This window comes from Crinia signifera, chromosome 1 (assembly GCF_055691185.1).
Source record: "Crinia signifera chromosome 1, ASM5569118v1, whole genome shotgun sequence".
Classification (NCBI taxonomy): domain Eukaryota; kingdom Metazoa; phylum Chordata; class Amphibia; order Anura; family Myobatrachidae; genus Crinia; species Crinia signifera.
In genome coordinates, this window is record NC_139217.1 from 397,771,915 (window position 1) to 397,792,692 (window position 20,778).

The window sequence follows — 20,778 nt, forward strand, 5'->3', positions numbered from 1 at the left end:
ATAAGTTTGGTCATTTTTAGAAATCTCTTTCCTATTTTTATTTAGACTGTGCTATGCTTGGTACTTTTATAAAGTACTGTATTCTCTTGTAAAGGTGTATACACACCTAGCGATTGCCTCCACCGCCAGTTTATCGGTGATCCGCTGGATACCGACCAGTAAATACACACTTGTTGCTAAGTGGACGGAGCGGGAGTCATGCTGCATTAGTCTGTAGGGAAGCGGGGAAAAAGCTGCCCATACACGCTGCTGTGCGTGTTGTCCCGATGTGTGCTTTGAGGTGCGCGCTCCCGCGGCACCTCATCGCACAGTACAAAAGGTACTTTTTGTACTTAGGTTTCATCACATTGCATCGCATTGCATGCACAACGCATGCACAGGCAATGCAATGCAATGTGATCTGTGCTAGTACAGCACAGAAAGCACGCCCTCATAGCAGCGTGTATGGGCTGCTAAAGGTCTACAGCAGGGGTGTCCAAACTTTTTGCGATGAGGGCCAGATTTGGTGAAGTGTAAAGGTGTGGGGGCCGACCATTCAGCCTGACATTCTTTGAATCATTAATCACATCAGAATGGTCCTCCACTCTGCCCCCATTCACTGTATGTCCCCCAGCCTACCCCTCCTTCACGGTATGTCCCCCAGCCTGTCCCTCCTTGACTGTATGTTCCCTATTCACTGTATGTTCCCCACTCTGCACCCATTCGCTCTGTCCCCTAGCCTGCCACCCTTCTCTTAATGTCCATCAGTGCCTCCATTCATTGTATGTCCCCAAGCCTGACCCTCTGACTCCTATTCACTGTATGACCCCCATTCACTGTATGTTTCCCAGCCCCTTGTGTGAGCCAGAGGAAGGAGAGGCAAAGCAGGCACTGCAAGGACAGGAGATGCTTGGGCTCCCGCTGCTGCCTTCCTCCGCTCTGCATGTTATGGGAGCAAGCTTCCCCCTTGCTGCCTCCCCTCCCTGCACCCTGCTGTCACTGTGATTGTGGAGTAGGGTGATATACGATTGCAGCAGCAGGGGTAGGATGCCAAACACATCTGACTGTGGCGGCCGGCACCTCCTCACTGCAGCAGACAGCAAGGTAAAGGCGCGCTCGCCGAGGCCCCACCTTTAGTGTCCTGTGCTGTGCTTCCCACTTCCAGCTGCAGGCTGCGGGCCGCTTGAAATGACAGCACGGGCCGCAATTGGCCCCCGGGCCTGACTTTGGGCATGCCTGGTCTACAGTGTCTAGGTAGACAGTCCATAGGTCATCATCGAAGGGTGGACATTTATAAAAGATTAACACAAGTAAAAGGTTGACATGAGTTTTTCATACTTTACCATCCAAGTTGACTACAATTACGAACGGTAAAGTAAAAGGCCAAAGCATGGTGAGAAAAGCGCTGCGCTAATTGGGGGTTCATGTTGACAGATGTCTATATTGACACAAAAGACTTTGAATAACTAACTCATGTCAACCTTTTCATGGGTCAAGCTTTTGTTGTCGACCTATTGACTGTCTGCCTAGACACTGTAGACCTTTAGATCCACACCCCACACTGGGCTATATAATGAACGATATCACTCAGACGGGCCAAAGTGAGCGATACCATTCACTATATCGCCCGTGTGTACAGGGCTTTAGAGACATCCTTTTATTCACCTGAATTGTATGTTGGAGTGCATTTTCCGATCACCAATTGTTCTATGATGAGGACTTATTTGGCTGACAATTTTCCACAGCTACGATCTGGTGGCTGCATGGGAAATTTGGAGATAATGGGGCTTATTCTGGATCAAATTTGCACCACAGTTGGGAAGAGGTGTATCCTAGCTTGTCTAAAGGTGGCCGTACACTGTTATGATGTCTCGCAGCAGTGTATGTCCATCCGATCCCCTTGAGCTCCTGGGACCTTTATCGGCAACAGGATTACATTTTACATGCAATGTATCGCATGTTACCCTGTTCCCCGCTGCTGGGAGGGAGCAGAATCCGGAGAGCAAATGTGCAGCATGTATGGTCTCTGTATCCAATACGCACACGGCCGTGCATCAGATGTCAAAGCACCCGATATGGCCAGTATTCATCCAATTTGATGGCCCAATCCATCCAAATGAGATGAAAACAGGCCAAATCTAACCTCTGTATGGGAGCCTTAAATTTCAGTGTAAAAACCAAGCTCTAGGATTCGCTATAGGCAAATGCAGCCAGTATGTTCCCAGCATGCATAAAATAAATACATGGATGAATGCATTAGCACAGTATACATTGCGGTATGGGTTTGTTCCAGGAGAAACCTCCGCCTCCTTTTTTTTTTTTTTTCTCCAAACTCTGCAGAGTGCACAGATTACTGGATTTGGAGTATTGGTTTATATGTAATGTGTACTGGATAGCTGGGTATAATGCAAAGTCTACAGCAGGCATGTCCAAACTATGGCCCTCCAGCTGTTGTGAAACTACAAGTCCCATCATGCCTTGCCACAGTTTTGCTATTAAAGAAAGCTAAAACAAATACAAGTCATGCTGGGATGTGTAGTTTCACAACAGCTGGAGGGCCACAGTTTGGACATGCCTAGTCTATCAGTATCAGCTATATAGTTAGATGTGGATGCTCTGTATTATACTATATACTCTTTTGAACAACCCCACCATAATAGCCCATAACATTTGTCTAGTATGCAGTGTCGCAACCTTTCACCAACTTCATCCCCAAACTAAGTCGCTGACAAGTGTTCTGTAGCCTGTTTCTTCATTCTGATTTTATTAAGTTACCATTTATAGCGCCATCATTTCCATTGTACTTTACCATTGGGAGCAAAGTAGTAATGAAGCAATAGCAGACACAACAGTGAGAGGGCTGTGCTCATAGGTTTACAATCTACAATATATGGAAGTAGGCATTGACACACATGAATATAAGGGCTTATGTTCTCTTGTTGACAGTATTTGTGGATCCCTCTTCCCAGATCAGCCAGCATTGTAATTTGTTACAATGTGTCCAGCCTCAGAATGTGTTATAGCAGACACTTACATAAAGTGGCCTTTTTATATACTGCCTCTACTATTGAGCTCAAACATTACTAAAAATAACAGGTATTGGTGCCTGCACCCTCTTACATTGATGCAGTATTACGGTTTGGTTACAATATTTTGCTGTTGCCGCAAGACTATTTTGAAATTAAAAATGATATATGGGTTTAATTTTTTTAAGCTAGTTTTAAATCTTTGCCCTATTTATGTCTATATCCAAACAATACAAAGTCTGTTTTCCCTTTTAAACAATTAACTGTATTGAATATTCTTGGTCAGGTGGATCCACTTTCTGTGGAATTGCTTCTCTCTGCCTGATGGGAAAGCTGGACGATGTCTTTACTGAGAAAGAATTGAATAGAATGAAAAGGTGGTGCATTCTGAGGCAACAAAATGGCTACCATGGGCGACCAAACAAACCTGTTGACACCTGTTACTCCTTCTGGGTGGGAGCAACTTTAACGGTAAATATTTGAACATTTTAAATGCCTTGAAAACAAACAATCTGTCTTTTTAGTGTAAATTATTGTACTTTTTTAATCCTTTTGCTAAGCTACTGCTACATAGAAACTATACATTTTTTGTATTTTTTTTTCTCCCTTTCAGCTCTTAAACATCTTCAAGTATACAAATTTTGAGAGGAACAGAAATTTTATCTTATCAACTCAAGACCGTCTTGTTGGAGGTTTTGCTAAATGGCCAGATAGTCATCCAGGTAATGTATATTTATAAATATTGTCTTGTTTATTTGTGCCCATAATGATGCATTGTAGAGGAATTGACTTACTGTAGGGAGATATGAAGAAAGCAAGACAACTGACCAAACAATGGTTATTTAGGAGTCAAATAAGAAATGTGTAGATTAAAGAGTATCAAACACAGATCCCACTCATCGTTAAAGATGACCTCCCTTGTCTGTTCAGTACCCTGTATGTGTATGCATTTGCTGATGCTGCCGCTGCGCCAGACCCCCACCAATATCGCCAGGTACACACCTGATGCCGGGTACACACCTGATGCCGGGTACACACATCACATAGTGTGTACATGGCCTTTTACCGCTTGCACAGCACTTTTTCATGGATTTTTTTGGGGTGAATTCTAGCAGGCTCTAATAAAAAAAAAATAGCCTGTTTTACAATTCTTGTATTCAATGGGGGCGGGAGTCCTGGTTATTTTTGTGCCTGAAAATTATCGGCATTAACTAAATTCCCCCTTAATTCAAGGAACTACTATAATTAATTTTTTGTGTATGTACATCTGGCATTTGCTGCTCGTCCGAACAAAACATGCTTAGTTTTTTTTTTTTAACCTGACTCATGACGATTCATTCTGCCTTCTCCATTTTTGATGCTATGTTTGTTCCATCACTTAAATAGCTACATAGATTCAAAATCCAATATTAACAACATATAGAACCCATGCGGCCAAAGTAAATAAAATGACAGTGATATGTAAAAGTACAAAGTTTTGTGTTATGGGCCCTACACGCATGCAGGTTCTTAATCGGTCGGGGCCAGAGTTCTCAATGGAGAACACCGCCTGACGCCTCGCTTAGCACACAGCGCTGTGTCCTGTGAGAGGGAGAGTGTTCTGAGCGAAGCAGTGTCTCTCAGAACGCTCTCCCTACACACGTCCGTACATGTGTAGGACTCCTTACCTATTAAGGCCCATACACACTGCGTAATGCAGTTTTAGTCAATGCTCAGAAATAAATTTGATGCCTGAGCCCATATGAGCTCCAACTTGCCAGTCTGCCCGTGTTGCTGCTGTCTAAACCGTGTGTTCCCGGCTGCTGGTCCTTTGTCCAAATTATATGCAGCCCTTCAGGGTTCTCTCCACGGGACAATCCGGGGTGGCACAAATCCATCCTCTGCTACCAAGGATCTTTGTGTACATTGTCATTCACCCTGCCGATTACCTTGCCACCCCGGATTGTCCCCTGGAGAGAACCCTGAAGGGCTGCATATAATTTGGACAAAGGACCAGCAGCCGGGACCACACGGTTTAGACAGCAGCAACACGGGAAGACTGGCAAGTTGGAGCTCATATGGGCTCAGGCATCAAATTTATTTCTGAGTATTGATTAAACTGCATTACCCAGCTAAAGTTGATTGCACGCTACTAACATTTGATCTACTAACCAAATAAGCTGTGAGAGCTGATAAAACATTTTTTTGGACGGTACTTGTGGAGTATCATGGCTCCCACGACCTGCATCGTATGCAGATCGTATGCTAAAAATCGCATCGCATCGCATGCCATATGTAGTGGCATACGATGCGATGTTTTACCGATTTTTGAGCATTTTTGCTCAAAAATCATATGCCATCGCATGGCATCGTATGCCATATGTAGTGGCATACGATGCGATACAATGTTTTACCGATTTTTGAGCATTTTAGCTCAAAAATCGTATGCGATCGCATCGGATGGCATCCGATGCGATGCGATCGCACCCGATTTTCCATTGAAATGCATCAGAATGCATTGAAATGTGTATTAAAGTAGTGAAATGCCCCCAAATGCCATTTTTCATAGTGCACCACCCCCACTATCAACGTCAACCCGAAGCGTGGCGAGCGCAGCGAGCCCGCGAGGGGCGGCGGTACGCGTTCTACGACCTTTTTATACCCCCACTATCCACGTCGGCGTGGAGTTGAGAATAGAATAGAAGCGTGGCGAGCGGACGCGGATACCTTCACAGCTATACGCGTCCCCTCGCGGGCTTCACAGGTATCCGCGTCCCCTCGCGGGGCTCGCTGCGCTCGCCACACTATTCTATTCTCAACTCCACGCCGACGTGGATAGTGGGGGTATGAAAAGGTCGTAGGACGCGTACCGCTGCGCTCGCCACGCTTCGGGTTGACGTTGATAGTGGGGGTGGTGCACTATGAAAAATGGCATTTGGGGGCATTTCACTACTTTAATACACATTTCAATGCATTCTGATGCATTTCAGTGCAAAATCGGGATGGCATCGCATCGGATGCCATACGTATGGCATCCGAAGCGATCGCATACGATTTTTGAGCTAAAATGCTCAAAAATCGGTAAAACATTGTATCGCATCGTATGCCATCGTATGCCACTACATATGGCATACGATGCCATGCGATGGCATACGATTTTTGAGCAAAAATGCTCAAAAATCTGTAAAACATCGCATCGTATGCCATCGTATGCCACTACATATGGCATACGATGCCATACGATGGGAGCCGTGATACTCCACAAGTACCTTTTGGACTGTCCACTATCTCCACTTTTCCATAAAAAGGAACTACAATAAAAATAATACCCCGGATTTATTGCACTTTAGTAGGGAAAGAAATTATAATTGCTGCTATGCCTTACTAACAAAACACCTTAGGTATTACTTCAAATCAATGAAGAGTGTTTTTCTATGTATCTACAGTTTTTATGCTTTTATGATTATTACCGGCCGGTTATTTATGTTAAATGATTGTTGTCATTATTTAATACATTTTATTAAGATTATAGTCTGAATCAGCGCTGTCTTTATTCCCTTGTCTATTTGTTTAGCTATCCATACAATACAACTGGCCTTGAGTAAATGTCATTGTGAATATCTTTGCATACCTCCAGAGGTTTGGCAATAATTAGAAAGATGTCTTATAATAAGGTAGCTTGTTGGTATCTCGTGAAAACCTGCATTTAGATATTGTGGGAAATCCTTGTGGAACATTACCTCCAACTTGCAGTAGTGACACCAGAGAGCTCCGTGCTGTACAAGCCCTTGGAGATGTCTGCACACAGAATGATTTACAGTAGTGTCAACTCCTAAGGCCTGTGTTAGGTCACACGTTTTATTCAAATACATTCCTCTCTCCCAGCCCTTTTCTATTTTTATCACTCTGACTTCAACCTGATGGGTCTTTTAGTGTAAAGTTAAGTGTTTAGGCTGCACATCGATGTCCCATTGAAACACGAGTCTGCAAAGGAAAATCGACTGCATTCTAATAGCAAAGATTGCCGTCACGTTATCGTAATTGAGGTTTGGATTAGAACAGCGGTTTGTGCTGCCAGTGATACAAACTATAGAAAATATCTTCATTTGATATGGTGTTAATGATTTGGCATTGGTTGTGGTCAGAGCATATGTAGCTGTCAGTCATTTGGGTACTTGTGGAGTATCACGGCTCCCACGACCTTCATCGTATGCTGATCGTATGCTAAAAAATCGCATCGCATGCGATGCGATCGCACCCGATTTTGCACTGAAATGCATCAAAATGCATTGAAATGTGTATTAAAGTAGTGAAATGCCCCCAAATGCCATTTTTCATAGTGCACCACCCCCACTATCAACGTCAACCCGAAGCGTGGCGAGCGCAGCGAGCCCGCGAGGGGCGGCGGTACGCGTTCTACGACCTTTTTATACCCCCACTATCCACGTCGGCGTGGAGTTGAGAATAGAATAGAAGCGTGGCGAGCGGACGCGGATACCTTCACAGCTATACGCGTCCCCTCGCGGGCTTCACAGGTATCCGCGTCCCCTCGCGGGGCTCGCTGCGCTCGCCACACTATTCTATTCTCAACTCCACGCCGACGTGGATAGTGGGGGTATGAAAAGGTCGTAGGACGCGTACCGCTGCGCTCGCCACGCTTCGGGTTGACGTTGATAGTGGGGGTGGTGCACTATGAAAAATGGCATTTGGGGGCATTTCACTACTTTAATACACATTTCAATGCATTCTGATGCATTTCAGTGCAAAATCGGGATGGCATCGCATCGGATGCCATACGTATGGCATCCGAAGCGATCGCATACGATTTTTGAGCTAAAATGCTCAAAAATCGGTAAAACATTGTATCGCATCGTATGCCATCGTATGCCACTACATATGGCATACGATGCCATGCGATGGCATACGATTTTTGAGCAAAAATGCTCAAAAATCTGTAAAACATCGCATCGTATGCCATCGTATGCCACTACATATGGCATACGATGCCATACGATGGGAGCCGTGATACTCCACAAGTACCTTTTGGACTGTCCACTATCTCCACTTTTCCATAAAAAGGAACTACAATAAAAATAATACCCCGGATTTATTGCACTTTAGTAGGGAAAGAAATTATAATTGCTGCTATGCCTTACTAACAAAACACCTTAGGTATTACTTCAAATCAATGAAGAGTGTTTTTCTATGTATCTACAGTTTTTATGCTTTTATGATTATTACCGGCCGGTTATTTATGTTAAATGATTGTTGTCATTATTTAATACATTTTATTAAGATTATAGTCTGAATCAGCGCTGTCTTTATTCCCTTGTCTATTTGTTTAGCTATCCATACAATACAACTGGCCTTGAGTAAATGTCATTGTGAATATCTTTGCATACCTCCAGAGGTTTGGCAATAATTAGAAAGATGTCTTATAATAAGGTAGCTTGTTGGTATCTCGTGAAAACCTGCATTTAGATATTGTGGGAAATCCTTGTGGAACATTACCTCCAACTTGCAGTAGTGACACCAGAGAGCTCCGTGCTGTACAAGCCCTTGGAGATGTCTGCACACAGAATGATTTACAGTAGTGTCAACTCCTAAGGCCTGTGTTAGGTCACACGTTTTATTCAAATACATTCCTCTCTCCCAGCCCTTTTCTATTTTTATCACTCTGACTTCAACCTGATGGGTCTTTTAGTGTAAAGTTAAGTGTTTAGGCTGCACATCGATGTCCCATTGAAACACGAGTCTGCAAAGGAAAATCGACTGCATTCTAATAGCAAAGATTGCCGTCACGTTATCGTAATTGAGGTTTGGATTAGAACAGCGGTTTGTGCTGCCAGTGATACAAACTATAGAAAATATCTTCATTTGATATGGTGTTAATGATTTGGCATTGGTTGTGGTCAGAGCATATGTAGCTGTCAGTCATTTGGGTACTTGTGGAGTATCACGGCTCCCACGACCTTCATCGTATGCTGATCGTATGCTAAAAAATCGCATCGCATGCGATGCGATCGCACCCGATTTTGCACTGAAATGCATCAAAATGCATTGAAATGTGTATTAAAGTTGTGAAATGCCCCCAAATGCCATTTTTCATAGTGCACCACCCCCACTATCAACGTCAACCCGAAGCGTGGCGAGCGCAGCGGTACGCGTCCTACGACCTTTTCATACCCCCACTATCCACGTCGGTGTGGAGTTGAGAATAGAAAGTGTGGCGGGCGCAGCGAGCCACCGAGCCCGAAGCGTGGCGAGCGGACGCGGATACCTTCACAGCTATACGTGTCCCCTCGCGGGCTTCACAGGTATCCGCGTCCCCTTGCGGGGCTCGCTGCGCTCGCCACGCTTCGGGCTCGGTGGCTTGCTGCGCTCGCCACACTTTCTATTCTCAATTCCACGCCGACGTGGATAGTGGGGGTAGGAAAAGGTCGTAAGACGCGTACTGCCGCCCCGCGCGGGCTCGCTGCACTCGCCACGCTTCGGGTTGACGTTGATAGTGGGGGTGGTGCACTATGAAAAATGGCATTTGGGGCATTTCAGTGCAAAATCGGGTGCGATCCCATACGATTTTTGAGCAAAAATCGGTAAAAATCGCATCGTATGCCATCGTATGCCACTACATATGGCATACGATGCCATACGATGGGAGCCGTGATACTCCACAAGTACCGTCATTTGCATTAAAATACCTAGAACTGAAAATGATTGACAGTTGCCTACACTCCTATATGTTGATCAAATAAACTGGGGCAGCTCACCCCTGTCTATCTTTTTCTAAACCCTCCCATCACTTAAATACAATCTAGCAAACCTCAAATATTACCCTTATAATCACTTTAAAGGTCTTTCATGTAAGCATATGCCCCATCTATTCATAATAGATTACATACAGTACATGCTTCTGGGACCTCTTCTCAAACAATTTCACCTTTCTAGCAATAACAGAGACATGTCTCGTTCTGTCAGGCATTATCTCACCTGCAGCCCTTACACATGGTTCTCTACGTCTTCCTACCACCAGGCTTTATACGGTAAATCCATCTGTATTATTTTAGTGGCGGCTGTTCTCCTCTTCTCTTGGCACGTTAATGTTCTCTTACCTCTCCATTAGAATTCCCATTTTTTTAAGTACACACAGACTGGATTTGAACCCTTTTTGCTGCATATTGCTTTAATCTCTAAACCCTGAATCGCCCCCCAGAAATATCTTGGATATCTCCGTTTAAACACCCCAAATTTCTTACCCTATATGACTGTGGAGTAACAGAAGTCAATTATCCTCTATCTCCAAACAGCTTTGTAATGCCATCTCTCCATTCCTCCCAGATGACAATGTGGAGAATAAGGAACAGTGCCAAGTGCAGGATGAGCAGAAAAGTCAATATGTTACATAATCTAATAGAACTGTCCAGAACATACACACACTGTAGCTCTTCCGAAGACATCGTAATATGTTTAATCAATCCCCTTTACTACATCCCCTCATAATCTCCCATATTGGCTATATAGTTTATAAAGTGATTCTGACATTGCAATATGTAATAATACGGGGCCGCGACACGATCAACGCGATTTTCCCATAGGGAACAATGTTAAAATAATTTTACCCTGGTATTGACGCCAACCCGAAGCGTGGCGAGCGGCGGCGGTACACGTCCTCCGACCTTTTCATACCCCTACTATCCACGTCGGCGTGGAGTTGAGAATAGAAAGTGTGGCGAGCGCAGCGAGCCGCCGAGCCTGAAGCGTGGCGAGCCCTGCGGATACCTGTGAAGGTATCGCTGCACTCGCCACACTTTCTATTCTAAACTCCACGCCGACGTGGATAGTAGGGGTATGAAAAGGTCGGAGGACGCGTACCGCCGCCCCTCGCGGGCTCACTGCACTCGCCACGCTTCGGGTTGGCGTCAATACCGGGATGGCGTTAACAATGGGGGGCATTTGAAACATCAGGGGGGTTTCTATGAAAATGGGGTGTTTTGGGGCATTTTACATTAAAATCAATGCAAAATGTGGTCTCAGGGACCATTTTACATTGATTCCAATGTAAAAATCGGGTCCATCGCATGCAATTTGGTTGGCATGCGATGCGATCGACGCGATTTTTCCGACCCGATGCTTACAATCAAAATCGCAGGTGCCGTGCTAGGAAACCTCTTTCCCTATAATTTTATGCCTTTTTAAGTGTTTCCATTACCTCTTTGTGTGAATACTCGTCTTTGTTTTATTACCGTGTTTGTTTCCACTTGTAACAAGCTGCAGTGATTGCTGCCAATTTGATGCATACTACATCTGGAAATAGTTTGTTGGCAAAGTAAATAAATGACGTGTGAACTCCTCTGAAATGTTCTATCGTCAAGGATCGGACAATGAAAACTGCGCTGATAGTCTGGAAAACTCTGGCATACACGTTGGTGCTTTTTATTTTTGGTTAACAAGAAGGAACAAGAGAAAGTGGGGAGGTGTGCGAGAAAGAGGTGTCAGAGAAAGTGGGAAAAGCAAGAGATGAAGGGGTGCGATCAAGAGTAGGGAAAGAAGGAGGGTCACTGAAAGTGGCCCAAGGGGCGCCTGAGTGGAGTTGTTTTGCTGGAGCAGCGGTCTCGGGACTTGGGAAGTCTGACCCAAGAAAAATGGTAAATGGAAAGAAAAGGGATTTGAGACCGCGCTCGCTAAAAAGCATGCAACAGGTGTAGTTTAAAACATTTATTTTTAGAAAAATTACATATAAAACTGTATAATAAAATATCAATAAAAGGATTGGGGGTTATCACAAGTAAATACAGAGAGCAGGGATATTCACCCACAGTCCAGTCGTGGTAGTGTCCTGTATCCGTTCCTATATTACCTCCAGATAAGTGTCCTGTATAGGAATGTCGATTGTATAGGTGTATACTGGGAGAAGTATTGGTCTCCAAACCAGGGAGCTCCTGATGTTGAATGGTGCTCTACCTGGTGGGCTTGATGTTGTTGCCACTTGAATTCCTTATCAGGAAAGATGTTTATCTCCTGGTGATAAACATCTTTCCTGATAATTTTGATTGTAAGCATTGGCTGTCCCTGGTTTGGAGACCATTACTTCTCCCAGTATACACCTATACAATCGACATTCCTATACAGGACACTTATCTGGAGGTAATATAGGAACGGATACAGGACACTACCACGACTGGACTGTGGGTGAATATCCCTGCTCTCTGTATTTACGTGTTAACCCCCAATCCTTTTATTGATATTTTATTATACAGTTTTATATGTAATTTTTCTAAAAATAAATGTTTTAACTACACCTGTTGCATGCTTTTTAGCGAGCGTGCTCTCAAATCCCTTTTCTTTCCATGTGCGATCAAGAGTAAGATAAAAAATGTCAGGGAGGGAAAGAGCAAGAAAGACAAGCAAGAGATTGAGTGTCAGGGAGAGAGAGAGGTAGAGATGGGGGTATCAGAGAAAGGGAGTGAACAAGATGGGGGTAAAGAGGGGGAAAGAAGGAGATACTTTCAAAGAGAGGAAGAGGGAGGAAATTGAGGGGAAGCATGAGGAAAGAGGTGGGGAGAACAGAGAGGAGAGAATAGGGTCAGAGATAAAGAGAGGTTAGATGGAGGGTGAGTGAGAGGTCAGATAGAAAAGGGAGCAGGAGGAAGAGTAGGGCAGACACTAAGTGGAAAGAGAGGGCGGTAGACTGAGTTAGGGAGAGATTGCATGTGAGAGAGACAGTGATCGTGCAAAGACTGGGTGTGTGGGAGAGACCAGAAGGGGTTAGGTGATGGGTGAGGTGAGATGACAGGGGCAAGCTGAGTGGGTGAGAAGGGGCACAATTCCCTGCACCTCAATCTCTGTGTGCAGCAGCTATCTGCAGGGGGCAGAGCGGAACGTTAGTATGACTTCATGCAGTTTTCATTGGTGTAGGTTCCTTACCCTTGCCCCATACTCACCTCTGCACCACCCGGCGTGTAACACGCTGTCCTCTTTGCATTCTGGGTTGACTGGTCGTGCTGGTCCCCTGGCCGCTGCCGCTGTTTTGCTCCTCAGCGCTTGATAGCTCCACAGGCTTGGCTCCACAGCAGAGCAGAGTCCAGAATTAAGGGTAAAAAATGTTTCTAGCTTGTATTTGCGATCACTGGCCTTGTTTTTGTTTATTTTAAGTTATTTGATTTGTTCTCACCACTCACTTTGTATTCATGCATCATTTCTTCAGTCAATTAAATTTGTATGATTTTATACCCATAGCAATAACTGTATATTGCACCCCTTAACTCAAATATAAGGGGTTATTCAATCCCCTGCCGCTATTTCAGACGGGGGAAATAGCGGCGGGTGCCTATTCAATGCTGTCTTTCCCAACAGCATTGAAGAGGCATCTCGGCAGAACGAACCTGACTTTAAAAGCAGTCGGTCCATTTTGCCGAGGATGGCCAAGGATTGTCGAGATCACGGACGTTTCTTGCAGACCCGCCCCCTTTTAGTTTCACATGCAGGACATTGAATCCCCCCCTGCTGAATGTCAGTCAAGCAGGCCGAAAACAGGCCAGGGTCACGACTGTCAGGATGTCCCAACAGTTGTGACCCAGGATTGAATACCCCCTCCTCCCCCCCCCCCCCCCCCCCCCCACAATATACTATATCTATGATTATAACATTGCTGTGATCACACACCAATCACAGTCCACATTGCTTACTTCTCACCATTTCTCTCTCCTTCTAGATGCTCTGCATGCGTACTTTGGGATCTGTGGCCTTTCTTTGATGGGCGAGTCTGGTATTAATGAAGTACACCCAGCCCTGAATGTAAGCTTAACAACATATAAACGTCTCCAGAAGCTCCATGACACATGGAAAGCCAAGAACTATGTGACCAGTTCAAATCATCTGCACCTTAGCACTTGACTGCCTGACAACAGCAACACATTAGGTTGGAGGACGGATGCCCCACTAATAAGCCATGCAGTTACAGTGTGCGCTTTCCATGCTGGAGTCCTATGAACAAAGTTTTTATTTTAGTAGCACTGTCATGTAAAACAGCTAGCCCCCAGTGGCTCAATAAAAACATTTTATGAAGCTTATTTAAAACTGCTCACTGTTCAATAAAATATTTTTCTATACATCCTGGAAACCTTCCTATAGGTATTATGATTTTTTTTTTAATCCGTAATAATAGAAAAACAAAGAAGAAAATATTCATAGCATAAGTCAAGTACAATTATAATATCTGTCAAACTGAGGATTATTGGGGCTGTTTTTTGTTTTATTTTTTGGGGCAAAAACAACCACATTAATGTAAGTCTTGTATTAGTGATAAAGTATTTTATTGGCATGTTCACTGGCATGGACAGTACATGTCTTCAGCGCTCGAATGTGAATGGTTGAGCTGCAGGGCTGGAAGGCCTTTAATGAGATCTTTACCTTTAAAGTATTTTGATTTAATTAATGAATGCAAAACAAGTTCTACATGCGTTTGGCTGTAGCTAATACAATTAGGCTAAATGAAAAGCATAACTATTATAATAAATGTTGTTGTATATTTTCTAAACGCTGAATCAATCATGTTTTCTGTTGTGTTTTTGTTTTACTTTTGTTGTTTTTTTCTTTCTTTCTGCTGCGCTACGAAGGGGGAAATATATCAAGCCATCCAAAGAATGGAGACGTTGCCAGTAGCTTATATGCTAGCTAGATCCTTATTGGATGTTAAACATCCACTTTTCTGTTCTGGATCTTATTTCCGTGCTGTGTTGTAAACCTGGTGCCTTTTGGTTGTGTTTATGGTCAGATTGTTAAAAGGGCAATGTTTGCACTAGCATGACATCTAGTTGAAAGCATTGCCCTTTTAAATATGGTCAGTAAACATGATCCTAAATGCTATGTTTTACAACGCTTCATAAATATATCCTTTTGGTGCTTGTCCCCCCCCCTCTTCCCCAAGCCTTGCAGTCTAGTACCTCCATAATTCTAAAACCATACAATAGTTGCATAGTATGACACAAGTCATGTTGTCCAGTATGTTCACATTATTGCCAAGTAATGACCACAGAATGTGTGCTTCTCACTGAAGGACTACTTAACCAAAATAAACTTAGTCTGTGAATTTATACAGTTTTTTTTACAATAAAATATTTGTACAGTGTTTTTTGCTATTGAATAATGTATTGCAATGATCTGGTATAATGTATCACTTTTTATGTTGCTCCACTATAAAGAAATGTGATATATGTAAAGATTTGCCTCTAAGTCTGACTATATGTGAGCTGAATAGTGCACCTGCTTGGTCCGTCTTTTGCCGCAGGTTGCCACATTACCAGTGTATTTCTCTCTAACATGGGAGACGTTTGGCCAGCTTGCTGTACAGATAAGTACTGTGGATTCCTAGTCACGGCGTGGCTAGTTATGTTACAGCATCTCCAGGACTGCAGTATCCTCTCCATCTTTTTGCATTTGAATATTATTTTTCATTCCTGCCCCACATGCTAAAGTTTTATTATCCATGTACTGTTCTAAGAATAGACCGGATGATTACAATAAACAATACAGGATTTTAAACTGTAGTGCATTTAACTCTTAACTGTATCTTAGATTCAAGGTTACTGGAGTCTAATACGTATAACTCAAAACAAAAAGACTTTTAGCCAATAGATAGAATACTAATCTTTTATTGGGGGGGATTTAAAAAAAAAAAGTTTAATAAATAAGAAGTGTCTTCGTATAAATGTTCATAAATCACCAGGCTACTTTGAATTATAGTTACACATATTAGAGGTACCTTGTATAAACTTTTTGTGGAAATATGGTAAAGACTTGCAATGAAACAGGAGTATATGGGAAATTAGGAATGGTTGAGAAACCCTGCACACCCCAAGCTGTAAAGTCTAGCCCAATTTCTCTAAAGCAGGAATTGATAGAAAGATAAATTCATTTGTTAACAGTCTATGAGTGGCTTTGTTTAAGTGAGGTCATGACGTTGGGCATCTCTTGTCCCTTTCAGGTTTTATCTCCTGCAGAGTACAACATTTCGATTTATTAAACTACATTGAGGCGCTTAGATAACATCCATATTGTAGATAATTCAACTAAGCAAGCCTCCCTCATACAGGAATTTAGTTATGAACCGGTGGTTACAGCAGAAATGTATAGGGGGACTTTGCTAGTACTGCAGGTTTGTCAAACGATATCTGGGTACATTACAACCTGCGACCGATTTAGTCAGCTATTAGCTCCAAGTGGCTTCTCGATATGTCTAGCCAGACATCCTAACTGGGTGGGCATTTCAATTCACTCACCTGGTTGTGATGTCATTGTCGGTGGTTTCTGCTGCTGCTTAACTGGTCAGTCGGCAGGCAGCACCGATATTTCTGAATGATATATTTGCGTCGGCTGTGCTGCAGGGCTGACCTAATGTCAGGAAGGACAATGGTTCTAGTTACTCCCACCAACATACTTGTGATCTATTGATTGATCGAATGTACAAACCAACGAATCTCTTACTCTGTTCACATTATGCTATGAATCCTCCGTATTCTTTGGAAGTTATAGGTGGTTATGTATCCAGCTTTGGTTTCCTCATTGCTTCCATGTTTTTCCACGCATGAATCAAAGAAGTGGACAGGCCACTACTGAGGGTTCTTCTAAACCCGATTTTGTCTACAAATTGTTGTGTCCTCCTAATTCAAAATGGAAGGTATTCCTAATTGATAATAGGGAAAGACTCTGTGGAATTATGCTCAGGCCCTAAACCACAAGTCTACCATAAGCCAGCAGGCAAGCCACTGGATATTTACAGTAAATTATGTGTATCTCTATGCATGTAATGCCTGCATATCCAGCAGTGGTGGTTGTGTTTTTTCTTTTTCTGGTGGCGATCACTGACAGGATGAGTTATGTGACCACAACTTCCTGCAGCATGCTGTGTCATCTAGATGTCTTTCTTTGTACCATCAAATGTCTTCCCACATCCTATACACAGCACTAACATTATATACATTTATTCCAGCATGTTAATGAATGCATTTTCTGCTAAATTCTCTTATGTTTTAATCACTTAGAGGTGTCTCTGCAAAGCACCTGTGTTATATGATAGATGTTAATGTAGATTCCTTACTACACAGGTAGCCACATAATTAAAAGGATATATTTATTTTACAAATACACCCTTAATTTGTCCTTCGCTGCCAATATTGTCAAATAATGAATGTCAAACTCCATTTTTAAACTAGCTTCCAATTCTGCACAGTAGGAGTTGGGTATGTCACCTGGCTGGATACAACATACTTATAAAGTGTAACATCCACAAAAAGATAGGTCTTCCTATAATTCTGAATGGACTTCAATCTTTTGTAATCTTAACCCCTTCCCGACATTTGACGTACATTTACGTCATGGTCGGGAAGCACTTCCCGACACATGGCGTAAATGTACGTCATGGATTTAAACTGTCACCGCGTCTATAGACGCGGTGACAGTTTCAACATGTCTGCTGTCCCTGACAGCAGACATGTCCGTGCATGCCCAGGGGGGGCTGCGATGCCGCCCCCCCGTCGGCGATCGCTGTGATTGGCTGTTCAGTGTGAACAGCCATTCACAGCGTTTTCCTGTGTCACCGGCGAATAACGTTCGCCGGTGACACGGGATCAGAGGTGATTGGTGCTGTAAAGTACAGCACCAATCACCGCGGGGTGTAAGGGTGACACTGGTGTCACCCCACCTCACCCCGCCCGCCCCCAAAGGCCGTGATTGGTCCGTCGGACCGACGGACCAATCACAGCCAAGGAGGGGGATTTAAACTAACGGTGACTGCACTGCAGACGCCATTCCGGTCTGGAATAGCGTGCAGTGCGGTCACCGTGCCCACCTGCCGCCATATACTGACCAGAACCTTGCTCCATACTTACCTGATCGCTGCTTCATCACTGCTTGATCACTGCTTGATCTGTGCTGGATGCTTCCTGGATCCTGTTGCTACTTGTGCCTTCCTGTGCTGTGAAATTGTGCTGCTGCAGTGTAATAGCTAGATAGAGAGATAGATAGAGAGAGATAGAGAGAGATAGTGTCAGAGAGTGCTATATTTTGTGCTGCTGCAGTGTGATATAGTTATAGATAGAGAGAGAGAGATAGAGAGATAGAGAGAGAGATAGATAGAGAGGCCTAGTGACAGAGTGCTATATTTTGTGCTGCTGCAGTGTGATAGTTATAGAGAGATAGAGAGAGATAGTGACAGATTGTGCTATATATTTTTTATATAACTGACTGCTGCCCCCTCCTTTTGTGCTGATCAGTATAAATTAACTGATCAGCAACTTTTTGGGGGCGCAGGTTTTTTTTTATATATAGATATACCTGTCAGTGCTGCTGCTGCAGTGTCATAGAGTGATAGATAGTGAGAGATAGAGAGATAGTGACAGAGAGTGATAGAGAGTGCTAAATTTTGTGTCTGCTGCCCCCGCCTTTTGTGCTGATCACTATATCTGAGGTGATCAGCAACTTTTTTGGGGATACAGAGGTTTTTTTTTTTTTTATATATACCTGTCAGTTGCACCAAAGGTTGTGCACCTGCTGCACCTCACTGGTAATCAGTGTCGCATCACTGATCACCTTTTTTTTTTGTGTGTGTGCTGTGGGGTCTTTTTTTAATTTTTTTTTTACACACACTGTGATTTTGTGGGTGTCCTGTGGCCGCTGTGCGCTGATCAGTGACGTACATCACTGATCATCTTTTTCGGCACAGGGTTGATCTATTTTTTTGATCAAATTCCTGTTGCCTTTGAGCGCTGTTCAGTGACAGACGTTACTGACCAACATCTGTGCTCAATTTTTGGCGCAGGACCTTTTTTTTTTTTTTTTTTTAACCCCTTCAATTTTTTATTTTTAACCCCTTCATTTTTTTTTTTTTTAATTGGTATAAAGTATTTTTTTTTTTTCTGCACTACATACACACTACACACTACATACCCCCCGGGTTGAAATAAAGTTTGTACCCCCCCCTACACTATACACGTGTTGAAACATTTCACTACCAGTAACACAAAAATAAAAATGGCATCCCAAATGTCCTCCCAAATGTCCTCCCAGTCATCCAGGAGAATGTATTCAGTGGAGGAGGCATATGCCATGCTTGCCTCTGACTCAGACACAGCCAGTGATGCAAGCGGGGAATTTGAAGGATTCGTCTTAAGCTCCTCTTCCTCCTCTGGTGATGAGGGACCCCCTCAAAGACGCCCCCGTAGAGCAGCTGAGACCCCCCCCCCAACAATTGATCTCGTATGGACCCCACCACCAGACAATTTTGAGCCCCAGGTTCCTGAGTTTTTGGCCATGCCAGGAATCCAATTTGATTCCACAGGTCTCAGAGAAATTGACTTTTTCAAATTATTTTTCTCTGATGATTTTATAAATTTAATGGTGGACCAAACTAATTTATATGCCCAGCAGTTTATTGCTCAAAACCCCACGTCATCATTTGCTAGGTGGACCCCTGTAGATGCAGTAGAGATGATGACGTTTTGGGGTCTGGTGTTTCATATGGGCATAGTAAAAAAGCCAGAAATTAGGCAATATTGGAGTACAGATGTTCTGTACAGTACTCCATTTTACCGTATGGCCATGACCCGGACTCGATTTGAGACAATTCTTAAATTTATACATTACACCGATAATGCACAGTGCCCACCCAGAGATGATCCCACCTTTGACCGGCTATTCAAAGTCAGGCCGGTCATTGATCATTTCAGTGCCAAATTTGAAGAGGTGTACATCCCTGAAAAATTTATTTGTATCGACGAGTCCCTTATACATTTTAAAGGAAGGGTTAAATTCCGCCAGTACCTTCCCAGTAAGAGGGCAAGGTATGGCATAAAAATGTATAAACTGTGTGAAAGCACCTCAGGGTACACCCACAGGTTTAGGGTTTATGAAGGGAAGGATTCAAGAATTGAACCGCCAGAATGCCCCCCCTCCCTCATAGGTGTTAGTGGGAAAATTGTCTGGGATTTAGTGCACCCCTTCCTGGATAAAGGTTATCACCTCTATGTGGATAACTTTTACACTAGCATCCCCCTGTTTAAGGCCCTTGGTTCAAGAGGTACAGCAGCTTGCGGTACTGTGCGCAAGAACCAAAGAGGCCTCCCAAAAACGCACATTGCCCAAGTAATGAGAAGGGGTGAAAGCAGGGGAATATGCAACGAAAATATGTTGTTGGTCAAATATAAGGACAAGAGGGATGTCCTTATACTGACAACAATTCACGGAGACAGTACCACCTCCGTCCCTGTACGAGGTACCAGTACCCACACCTCCAAACCTAATTGTATCCTGGATTACAATAGGTACATGGGCGGAGTGGATCTTTCAGATCAGGTACTGAAGCCGTACAGTGCCCTGCGGAAAACAAAAATCTGGTACAAGAAGGTGGCCGTGTATATCATCCAGATGGCACTGTATAACGCTTACGTGCTATTCCGTTCTACCGGCCAGAGGGGGACATTTATGCACTTTCAAGAGGAAGTCATAAAGGGCCTAATATTTGGGAACCAGCAGGCAGAGGGCCCCAGTACTTCTAGTACTGGCCCCCGTATTGTACCAGGGCAGCATTTTCCTGATGAAATCCCCTCCACTGGAAAAAAGGGCAGGACACAAAAAAGGTGCAAAGTTTGCTATAAAAAGGGAATAAGAAAGCAAACTATTTTCCAGTGTGACACTTGCCCCGACAAACCCGGCCTATGTATAAAGGAGTGTTTTAAAATATACCACACATCTATGGAATATTAGGTTCATAATTTCACCGTGCTTCGGGGGTCTTGCTAAT

At 43.6% G+C, this 20,778-nt stretch overlaps 1 protein-coding gene across 1 annotated transcript in view; it reads left to right on the top strand.

Annotated features, from left to right (window-relative positions):
• The window catches only part of PGGT1B (protein geranylgeranyltransferase type I subunit beta), a 34,228-nt gene extending 19,708 nt beyond the window's left edge, over window positions 1-14,520 (top strand). Inside the window, exons 7-9 of the mRNA XM_083151641.1 lie at window positions 3,292-3,476; window positions 3,619-3,727; window positions 13,696-14,520. Coding sequence (XP_083007767.1) covers window positions 3,292-3,476; window positions 3,619-3,727; window positions 13,696-13,877 — 476 coding nt within the window. The 3' untranslated portion in view covers window positions 13,878-14,520. The remainder of the gene's footprint in view (window positions 1-3,291; window positions 3,477-3,618; window positions 3,728-13,695) is intronic.
• Window positions 14,521-20,778: the final 6,258 nt, after the last annotated feature.